The sequence below is a fragment of the Hevea brasiliensis genome, chromosome 9 (assembly GCF_030052815.1).
Source record: "Hevea brasiliensis isolate MT/VB/25A 57/8 chromosome 9, ASM3005281v1, whole genome shotgun sequence".
Taxonomy (NCBI): domain Eukaryota; kingdom Viridiplantae; phylum Streptophyta; class Magnoliopsida; order Malpighiales; family Euphorbiaceae; genus Hevea; species Hevea brasiliensis.
Genome location: NC_079501.1, coordinates 15,141,372 through 15,152,847, shown reverse-complemented (window position 1 = coordinate 15,152,847; position 11,476 = coordinate 15,141,372). Strand labels below are relative to the sequence as shown.

General features: G+C 35.4%; 2 protein-coding genes across 2 annotated transcripts; both read right to left on the bottom strand.

Annotated features, from left to right (window-relative positions):
* Positions 1-2,446: 2,446 nt before the first annotated feature.
* On the bottom strand, positions 2,447-4,345 carry LOC131183369 (GDSL esterase/lipase At5g55050-like). The gene is made up of 5 exons (XM_058154150.1): positions 4,093-4,345; positions 3,748-3,896; positions 3,262-3,486; positions 2,880-3,141; positions 2,447-2,685 (listed from the first exon to the last, which is right to left on the bottom strand). The coding sequence occupies exons 1-5, from the start codon at positions 4,343-4,345 to the stop codon at positions 2,447-2,449; spliced, it is 1,128 nt and encodes a 375-aa protein (XP_058010133.1).
* Positions 4,346-6,498: 2,153 nt separating this feature from the next.
* On the bottom strand, positions 6,499-8,615 carry LOC131183368 (GDSL esterase/lipase At5g55050-like). The gene is made up of 5 exons (XM_058154149.1): positions 8,360-8,615; positions 8,065-8,210; positions 7,209-7,439; positions 6,837-7,086; positions 6,499-6,710 (listed from the first exon to the last, which is right to left on the bottom strand). The coding sequence occupies exons 1-5, from the start codon at positions 8,613-8,615 to the stop codon at positions 6,499-6,501; spliced, it is 1,095 nt and encodes a 364-aa protein (XP_058010132.1).
* Between the last annotated feature and the right edge of the window lie 2,861 nt (positions 8,616-11,476).

Sequence of the window (11,476 nt, the reverse complement as noted above, 5' to 3'; positions counted from 1 at the left end):
AACCAAGAGGGCAGAAAATTTCAATTTTTGAAGCATATATTTACTGTTCCATTAAACACTGTTGCAGTGGGAATTTGAAGAAATGACAAACATGAAAGTTGTTCCTTATTTTGTCTAGTTGAATTTCCTTTTTTGAATCACTCCATTTGGAGTTTTGTAGCTCCAGATATGGCCCAAAGACCACAGCTGGCCGGATTTCCATTCTGCAGAAATTACCATATCTACAGTAGCATGAATAGTGACTGTGATTGCATTTTTGAATTGGTTTTGGCAATAATTTGGGGTAGGTTTCTTCATGAAAGTTGTTTTTCTATGTCTTAACTTGTTGCTGTAAAAATTTCAGGTCAATTGACCATTTCTACAGTGAGTTATGGCCAAATGAACAGTTACTGTTCATTTGGTCAATTCTGCAGAATCAGTTGCAGGGTATCCAGATTGGGGCCAAGTTTTGGTCCTCTTGCTTTGGTCTTTTGGGCATGGTTTCTTCAGCAAAAATGTGCCATTATAAGCCTAGTTTCATGTCCAATTGGCCAAACACCAATTGGACTAACACAGCCAAAGTTATGGCTGTATAATTGGACTGAAATTTCAGTCCATTGCTGCTGTCCCTAGGCAGCATAGTCATTCCCTTTACCATGCTATTTTTCAGTCCATATTATGGTCAAATCTCCTCAAATGGTCACTAATTGACCATTAAAATGTTCTCTAACAATTTCATAAGCCAAATCAATTTTCACTCCCCAAAACCCTAGCTTCACATTATGTTTTCTACAAAATGCCTTAGTTAGCATACCAACTTATTATTCTTATGTTTATAAACTTCCAACATGATTCTAGTTCACTTCAAGCTCATCAAAAACACTCCTTCCTATTCCTTCACTAGGGCAGCCGAAATTCATGTACACATATACATGAATTTTGTTCATTTAAATGACATTTTCTTACTAAATTCAAGTTTCAATTCATGAAATTAAAGAGTTTTAGGTATATAGTGCACTAACCTTGAATAGGGCAGATTTTTCCCAACTCAAAACTTCACTTTCCTTCACTTTCTAGGCTGCCAAAAGGTTGTTTAAGGTGTGGGGTAAAATTTTAATGAAGAGGGGTTAGGGTTTAGTGGTGGAAACAAAGGAGAAATTAAGCTTGCTTGAGTGAACATCAATGGAGGGAGGAAGGAAGGGATTTCGGCTGGTTGTCCAAGGGAAGAAGATGAATTTGTTTTCTTCAATTTTCAGCCTCTTTATTTTGTTTTAAGTGAATTAGTTGTAAGGTGATTGGTGGACCATTTTAAATGATATCATAGTGATGTCATTATTGCATTATTTTGTATTTTCTTTTCTTTCCTCCACTACTCATTTTCAATTTAATTTCTAGCAATGTTTCTTCATATTTTATGTCATATTAATTATTTACTTAGCTGGACAAGTCGGCCAAAAATCACCTCTGAAAGCGAAATGACCAAAATGCCCTCCGTTCGGCTCAACGGGTCAAATTTGTCTGTACCGATTGAAAATTTTTTCTAGGTATTTTCTTGGCATTCTAATGCCATAGGAACCTCAGTAACTCTTCTCTGGAGTCCCAAAAATTATTTTATAATTTTTTCCCTGGGTCTAGGGCTCCTCGTTGCGAGAACCGCAACTTCCCTCTGGTTACCCATCGCTAGGGCACCGGCTCATTTAACTTGGTTGTATTTTATTTCTAAAATTTTTACTAAATTTTTCTTATTAATATTTGAGTTAATTATGATTCTTGACTTTAGTTTAAATATTTTTCCGGACGTTCTAGCTGTCCGGACCGACACCGGTCACCGGAACAGTAGAATGTACGGAGTTGGTACAGGGAGGGTGTTACATTTAGGCTGGCCTCGGGGGCTTTAGGCTGGCCCAGATCCTAGTGCCGGTCCGGCTCATAAATTGGATCGTGACAGATCAATGCAATTTTTAAAATATTTTTTGGACTACAAACTATTAACAAAATTGTCCCTTTATTTTTTAATTTTTAAATTATGATATTAAATAAGTACTCATTTTTATGCAATAACACTTGAAAGTTAGGGAAAACTCATTGTTCTTGAATATCACACACGATAGAAAGTCAATAGACATTAAAAAAAAAAAAAGTTAACTTTACCAAAGGAAAAAAAGAACAAGAATATGCATTATTAAGGTTTATATCATTATTACCACACAGAAGCTAGAATGTAACATTGAAAAAAAAAAATTTACTTATATTCGGTCCATTATAAATTTAAAATACAAACATATGAAATTTATGGGTGGATTTTATTACATATTTTGTATTTTTAGTACATAATAAATCGAATTTAGATAAGAAAAATTACAAGAAATCATTACATATGGTAATTATTTATTCAGGGAGAAAAAAAAAAGGGTTGCAATAGAGAATATATAAAGCCAAAGCCACGCATTTGCTGAAATTCCACAAGCTAGATGTGGACTTGAGCCTCAGCCAACTGACTAAAATTCATTGGAGTTAAGTACCTAGAGTCTCCACGAAATAGGTTTTCAGCTAACAATGCAGCAGCAGCTTGAGACGGATGATACAAGTCCCAAAACAGGTACTCACTCCGATTCTGGCAAAGATTGGGACTGATAGGTTCATAGCATGCTAGCTCTCCATTGTAATTCCCCAGTCCACAGCATGCATTCTTCACATCCTTGAAGCCTACATATAAGATTTTAAAGGAGTAACAAATGAGTGACAATTGCACCATTTTGGCTACCTTAATGAACCGCCAATATCAAGACACAGGGGGAATCTGATTGCTTTACAAATTACAAAATAATTAAGCTAGATCTATATATAGTTAATTTTCACTAAGAATAATTCTATAAACGCAAAAACAAGGACATGCTTACCAAAGAAAGCATAGTTGTCAATGAAATCCGCAGTCATTTCATATACGTTTGCAAGTGAATACTTGAGTTCTGGCAATTCTGAACTCATCCTTTGTAACAGAATGAGAGTTGAGTTATAGAAAGCCTGAGCAAAATCATTCAACAGCTGCATACATGCGTCACCACCACCTTCTTTTTCGTTAATAGCTCGTGCATATGGACAGCAACCAATCGGTGGAACTCCCATAATACCAAATTTTCTTGCACCCATGTTGTACACATTCTGCCATGTAAAAGAAAAAAGACAAACCCCACAAGTTTTTGAAAAAATGAAATGCGAAAATCATTAGCAACAATCTTAAACTTTTTTAGATTTTGCATTGGAGGAGAAAGATGGGAGCACCTTTAAATGGTCTTGGTATGTAGACAGTACGGAAGCGACGAACTGTTCCTTAGGTGCAGTACTTTTGTTTCGCATATAATCGAAGAATTCGTTAGCTCCGACACAAAAGATGTACAAGGATTTAGCGATAATCTTAGCAGTTGCATTCGGACCTTTCACCTCTGTGATATTTCGCATGACTGTTTTAAATTGTTGAATTTGCTGTGACAGAGGTATTACTGCATTCTACAGTTTTGGACCAAATCAAGAATCATTAGTTCGTTTAATTAATTCATCACCCATATCAAAAAGGATGCAACAATCTAACATTAAGCAAAATACACATTGAATTTTTTTTTGTGTTTTTCGACTTTTAGATAAATGCTAGAGACTCGATCAGCTTCAAGCTTTAAGCGCGTGATGTCTCGAATTTGAGTTTTGGTCAAAACCCGATTGTTAAAAAAAAATGTGAGAGACTCATAGAGGTTTTGTAAAGCTGAATCTTACCCAAGCTTTGAATCCGGTTTCATCAAGAATGCCAGCCCCAGCAGAAGCAAAGTTCACACCACGCTGAACCTTCTTCTTAAAATCAATTGACGTGTGGTTGAGAAGGTAGAGAAAAGCTGGTGGACTCTTCTTAAACCCAAACCTCATTGCTAATAATAAACCAAAGAAAAACCACACATTTAACATAACACATTTGATGTATATTATTATAAGTTGATGTCACGTATTAACTTTTACACGTTATATCAAGCTTAACTTCCTAAACCATTTACACTGAAACTATGAGTTTCACAAAGGCAGAAAATATCTCATTATACATATATTGAAAATTAATTGAAATCTTACCTAATTGATCTCCAATATTGAAGCCATTGCTGAACCTTCCTGTTGGTTTTGAGTGAGGAAAATCAATCCCATTATAACGGAAATTAGCCCTTGCATAGGAGTTTAAGAAATTGTTAGTCCCAATATCAATGGCAGAGTCCCCAAAAATGAAAATAGCTGGTAATTTCCTCTCATATGCATCTGCGGGATTGATGGCAACAACACATATAGCTAAGTGGAGAAAATAAGAAGAAAAGTTTTGTTTCTTTGCCATGAGAAATAGAATAATTAGTTGTTCTCTAGTTTGCTTGCCTTTCTTATTTCTGAGAATCTCTCATATATATATGAGTGAGAAAGATCAATTATATATTTATTCTTTTGTTTTATTATACCAAGAAACACCATCAACAAGGAAGAAGCATTGTTATAGGTTACATATTTATTTATTTATCTTTATATCTTTATATGATTGGAAATATATTAACTGGGGGCTTATTATAAGACTAACAACTTCATTAGTTGGGCGGATTACCCTACTGCTAATTTATGCTCATATAACCTCACAAGTATATGCAATTGCTAATTATTTCATTGTTTTTTTCCTTTTATCCTTGTCATGATGTCTGCAACCATTTTTATAAAAATATGATGATAATAATAAAAAATGGGGAAGACGCAACCATGCTGTTCTTTTATCCTTTTGGAACTTTTCCTTTTCCCTTTTTCATTGTTAATTACAATGAATTTGATAAGGGGTATCTTAATTTTACAATGAATTTGATAAGGGGTATCTTAATTTTGTGATAAAGAAGTCTAGACTCATTTAAAACATATATTATTCATTCGATAATCCCGAATTCAAATCTTTATCCTCTCATATTTCTTTACTAAAAAAATTGTGATAAAGGATTATAATTATAATTTAAATAAAGAACCATAATTATTTAGAGCTCTTTAAATGAAGATGGTTTAGTGAAATCTTTTTTTTTTTCATAGAAACATAATTATCTAATTATTTTAAAAATTTTATATTTTAAGTTACAAAAACAAAAACATTTTAAGCTAATTAGTATTATTATGCCAAGTGTTCGATTTTTTGTTAAACCAGATAGTAATTCATGGTTAATCCCCATGTAAGACACATGTTGAATTTTTATTAAGTGGCAACTTATGCTGAATTCATTCCTTAGGGAATAGGGAGTGTTTGGTATAAGTTTAATAAAAGGTAATTATTATTATTTTTAATTTTTTATTTATGTTATTTAAATACTTGAAGAGATTAGATTAAATTTTCATATCATCAATATTTAAGTCTTTTTAAAGGTTGTTAACCTTAGAAGTTAGGTTAATAATTACTCTATTTAAAGATTAAAACTTATAAAAATAATATTCAACTCGTAATCTCTTAACAAACACATTTGAAAAAAAAAAAAAAAAACAGCTTTCACGTACACATATATGGGGCTTAATGTGGTAAAAAAAAGTAAATTTTTTCTAAATTTTAATTATATCTAATCCTTATAATTTTATCCAAATTTCAAGAATTAGTTAAGTCAGGCGTTGATTATAATGAAAATACTTTGCAATTATGAATAATTATGAGATTCATTTCGTGTTTAAAGCGTACAGGTCGAATGTATCCTCCCACTTCATCAAAAGCCATCTCCATACAAGTAGTACAAATTAACTTAAATTGATGCAGCGTCCAGGATTTCCTATGCTCGTGTCAAACAATATAGTGAGTTCATCATTTTTTAATTTTTGAATTTCTAATTTTCTAATATTCAATTTTTAATTGTTTTCATTTTCAATTTTTTTTTCTTAAAAAAAATTGGAAAGTAAAATCCTTTCTAACCAAAATTATTTTAGTTATATATAAATTGGATGGATGATAGAAGAACATGATCTGATAAGTTTGTGGGAACAAAAGGTGGAAGAATGTGGAGGTTGAGAAAAGTAGTGCGAGAAGATAGATAATGTAAAAGGATGCATCTGCTCGCTTAATCTATGCACATTTTAACTTAGATGGATATATATATATATAGGGTTCCAAGTTAGACATAATTATTTTAGAAAATTTAAGATTAGCCTGCATTGCAGCTCTTTATATCCATATGCGTACGTAGTATAAGAGTTAAGAACATATATATATATCAGCAAAATCCAATTAACAGTGGATTTAGCTGAGAAGATAAATATACTAATATATCTTATTGCTGCTCAGAAAAGAGATTTATTGATCTACATGTTTTTCCTTGACTATTCAAATTCACAAATAGATAACTTGGTGATATTAGAAATAAGAAAAGAACTAATAGAGAGTGGTATGTCTACTAGCTACCTATATAATATATAATTTTTGAAGGATATATCATTCTTCTGAGAAGCTCATCTGGCTTTTAATTATTAGTTTCGGAAATTGAGGTGTTAATTAGTCTGCACCAATTGACTAAAATTCATGGGTGTTACATATCTTAGTTCTCCACCTAAGAGGGTTAGAGCTGCCAATCGAGAAGCAGCCTCAGTTGGGTGGAACTGGTCCCAGAACAAGTACTCTTGGCGATCAGGACAAAGGCTTGCACTTGCATTACATGGGAAGTTTCCATTCCCACAGCATGCTTGTTTCACCTCCTTCAAACCTGAATGAGAGGGAAGACGGTTGTTTAGGTATAATACCAGACTATTTGTGGGCTTACAAAAGAAGAAAAATTCAGTATATACCTAGTGCGTACAAATCCAAACTCATAAATAGATACATTGCTTACCAAAAACAAATGGGTTATCTATGATGTCCGACGTCATTGCATAAGCATTTCCGAGTGAGTACTTCATCCCTACAACTTGAGAGCTCATTTTGGTTAACGTGGTTTCAGTGGCATTGTAGAATGACTGAGCCAAATCATTCAATTCCTTTACGCAATCCCCAGTTTTTCCAATGAAACGTTGAAACGGACAGCAGCCAATTGGTGGGATACTCACAATACCGAATTTTCGAGCATCCAAATCATACAGTTTCTGCCATTTCAACATAGAAAAGTTAAGCCTTGTGAAAGAAAAATTATATTTAATTCGAGGATTAGGTCCTCCAGTCCAATCCAACTACTATCAAGGAAGAAGAATATTTTCTTTTTTCTGACCTGTAGATGATTCTGATATGCTTCCCGAAGAGCGTCCAGGAACTCTTGGGCAGTCAGATTAGTACTTGTGTTAGCACTCCTACGTTGGTAATCGAAGATGTCATTGCTTCCAACACTAATGAGAAACAGTGATTTAGAAAGCATCATAGCAGTGTTCTCTTGACCAAGTAACGCTGTGATGTTGTCACGAACTGTGGAAAATTGTTCTATCTGTTCTCTCAATGGAATCACCTACAGATTAATTTGAACATAGCATAGAATTCACTTGAAGTTAGTTCTTCTTCTTAGGCTTAGAAATAGAATACGTTTTAAATTTTAACAAACATATAAAATTTGAACCAAAATTAAGAAGAGCTATTCAACATGAAAAACCTATATTGTTCATCTCATATTCCATACAAAAAAACAACTATGGAAGAAGAAATTCCTCTCATCAGAATCTTCTTCTGTATTGATATCATCTTCTTTAGCCTTTAGGTTTTGATTTGTGTGAACTACTTACGCGTATCAAACATTGCCCTGCAAGTTGACAATTTGAAGCACCACTCATCCTTTGATTCTTTACTTTCTTAAGTAAAACAGAAAAATTTAAATCATATCATCTTCTTCTTTGGATCTTAGTTGATTGTTTGAAGCAGCTGGCAAAGCAAATAACCTTTGTGGGTATCAGACACAGCTCTGTAAAATGAACTTCCAAGCATCGCATGGCTATGCGTACAAGTCTAATATTGAAAGCTGAAATTTTTAATTATTATCTGATTGCCCGACAACTTACTGCAACTGTTGGACCAGATAAAAAGAATGACATTTTAGTGTACAGATAGAGAGCGAACTGAGTGCTGTAAAAATAGCTTACAAACGCTTGGAGCCCTGTTGAGTCAAGAATCCCAGATCCTCCTGATGCAAAGTTAACACCTTTGAGTATTCTCTTCTTGAAACTGAAACTACGGTTGAGAAGGGAGAAAAACGAAGGCGGACTCCTTTTGTAGCCAAACTGCTTCACTGTAAAAGCAAACTTTGATCAGAAAGTTGGTGAAGTATTTATTGTTAATTCTCCTAGATTGAGGTTATATAAGAACAGTTTGCATAATTTTCGCGGAGAAAAAAACACGGTATCACTAACAAGAAATTGCAAGTATGATCAGTCGTACCAATCTGGTCTGCGCTGTTGTAGCCATTGCTGAACCTACCAGTAGGCTCAGAATAAGGAAAATCAATCCCATTGTAAGGGAAATTCGCCTTTGCTTGGCTATCATTTAAGAAATTATTAGTCCCAACATCGAAGGTTGAGTCCCCAAATATGAATATGGCCGGCACCGACGGGGTAGCCTTGGCGCAGTGAAGAGACAAAATGGCTAACATCAACATGCGGAAACAAAGTGATGAAACAGTACTTGTCTGTGCCATGGGAAAAAAGAGTTGGGAGAAGTATCAACAGTAACTTTTAGCTGCGTATATATGAATCTCTGTTATGAACTTTTAACTTGCATATATATATATATATATATATACAGAAGGACCCAAAGAATGGACGAATGGACTTGTAACACCCCTGATTTTTTTATATATTATTATTGGGCTTCGTGTAGGTATCCTCAATTCGCGGAAATTCGACAGTTGTCCGGATCTGTGAATTTCCGGCGCATGCACTACCGGAAAAGTCTCCGAATTGGATCGAGGTTTTGGCTACCCCACCATTGTCAGGCATCCCGAGCGCGTTCCCGAAGTCGGAATCGGCAAAGGTAAACCCGAACCTTGCTTTTTCGTAATTTTCTAGTGCTTAAATAGGATTAAAAATCCATAAAATATTCGTGATAGCTTAGAAAATTACGATTGTTTTTGCAATAGCTTAGTAATATTGCTAAGGACCACGGGGCAAAGTTTTATAATTTTTAGAGCTTGTTTGGGCAGTTTTTGCAAAAATGATCGATAATAAGGACTAAATTGAAATTTTGCGTATTGTGATGGATGACTGATTTGATGGGCCCAGGAGGGGCTGAGTGATATGATTGAGTTGTGGACATATGGACTGTGAATATAGAAGTGTGTTTTGAGCCTTTTTGCAGGTTGGGTAGGTCCTAGGTATAGGGGAGACTCTGCCGGATTTTCGGCATGACTTAGGACGTACTTGATATTTTTCTTTGTTTGTATTGAGTCAAATTTATTAAATAGATGTAATGTAATTGTCAGGTGAGCCGGGACAGCCTTCTTCCTCCGCCCAGCCGCCACAGTAATTTGTCGTCAAGTTTGTGAGTAAAATATTAATTTTAACTGTAATTTCGATATTATTATATGTTCAGCATGCCCATGCATCACTTATATGCATATATTTATGTAGTTAAACTCTAGGCACGAATTATGTTGCATTGATAACTGTTAATGTGCCATGAGTGTTGTTGTGGTAATTTGGAGCAGCAGCGTTGGCGCATGCGTGTGATGTGGTGTGGACTATGGATAGGACGGGTAGACACGGCTTGAGTTCTTCAGGGACCCGTCCTTCGGGTAGACACGGCTTGAGTTCTTCACTGGGACCCCGATTTGGTATTTAAGTTTAAGTCCGAGCCGAATAGTTCTTCACTGCACCGTTGGATTTAAGAGAGTCAGATAGGGATCACCCCATATACTATGAATGTTGTTTCATGGTGTGTGAGTGCTCCAAATTACCTTTTTGATGCTATGATGTGAATATGATGTTGATGTTGCATTTCACTCTACAGGTTGCATTAGTTTCAGATAGTTATAGAGATTATAGTTAAGATTGATATTTTACTCTCTGAGTCGAACGCTTACTCCTGTTCAAAAATTTTTACAGGCCACAGGAGGATATTTTGTTCAGGTTAACTCGCTTTTCTACCTCGCAGTTGTTTATCAATATTTGTGTAATTTTATTTACTCCTAGAATTTCCGCATGTGTTAGCAAGAATTATTTGAATTTGGTCCGTAATATTATTATCATGTTGGACTCAGAAACTAAATATGCTATGCATGTTTGATGGATTGGATGAGGGAGTTGAGCTCCCATTTATTTTATGATGATGAGTATGTGGAGGGTGAGCTGAGCTCCCCAATTGACTATATATTGTGTTTACAGGTCGGGTGAGTCGAAAACTCCCGTTGGAAAGTCCATTTTATGGCCTGACTCATCCGCTTATTTTCTTGATATTGGGCCCAAATGGGCTTTAGAGTTGGGTTAATGAACAGTTAGGCTTACTACGGGCCTCGGGGCTTTAAGTCGCCTGTGTCCTAGTGCCGGTCCGGCCATAGGTTGGGTCGTGACAAATGTGGTATCAGAGCTTAGGCTCCAGATTCTTAGGGAATGTTTGTCTAAAATGTTGGAAAGAGTCTACTAGGACTCACATGCGGAGTATAGGATTCTGTTTCGTCTTTTCCTGTAATTCTTTGTTTCTAGATTCTACGTTATACCCTGGAAATATAAGATTACCTCGCTTAGTGTCTTGATTTTCGTGGAGTACACGTAAATGTGAAATAGAGTTAGTAGACATGTGAGATCTATCATGAGGATACGTACTCCAAGAAATGTTATATTTTTGTCAAGATGGGTTTAAATGGTGTGCCCATTTCGTAAGACACGAGTACATAAAAGTGAGTCTTAAAAGTACATGCTTCTAGATAAGGATGAGGATACCACTCACCGGCAACATCGTAGATGACCCAAATGTAATAAGTTTGTGATAATAGAAGATTCAGAGAGATAAGAAATTAGGAGACCTAGTCCGTCAGACGTATCGTAGTAACTATACAATGTTCTCGATGTCCGCCTGTAGTCGCAGACAAAGATCGACATGAGATTATTGTGTAGAGCCGCGTGCATCCCCGTGGTGCTCCATAATGAGGGTGTTTGAGATGGCTTCGCTTTGGTACAGCTTATGCCGTAACGAGTTCTATATTTGCAGAGGAGTTGGGAACTCCTGCTAAGAGTCTAGAGTTAGAATATTGAAAGGTCACAGCTTGGGTGATAACTAGAGTCGGTGACTCGCCACTCCCAAAGATGAGCTAGAGTTACATCAAGAGTTGCTATCGCACTGCAGGTTTCTGACTAGTTGCAAAGTAAAGGTGACACTTATAGAGTGAGAATAGTATACCTTGTGTGTATCAAGATGGAATAAAGTACAACTCTACTACCTAGAGAAGGTCAAACTATGAATTGATGATTTATAGAGCTATGATATGATAAAAGAGTCATTAACTTGACATGGTTCTGGCAAGGTGATAGATGTAGTACCTTTGTTGCAGCAAGTTAGGATATA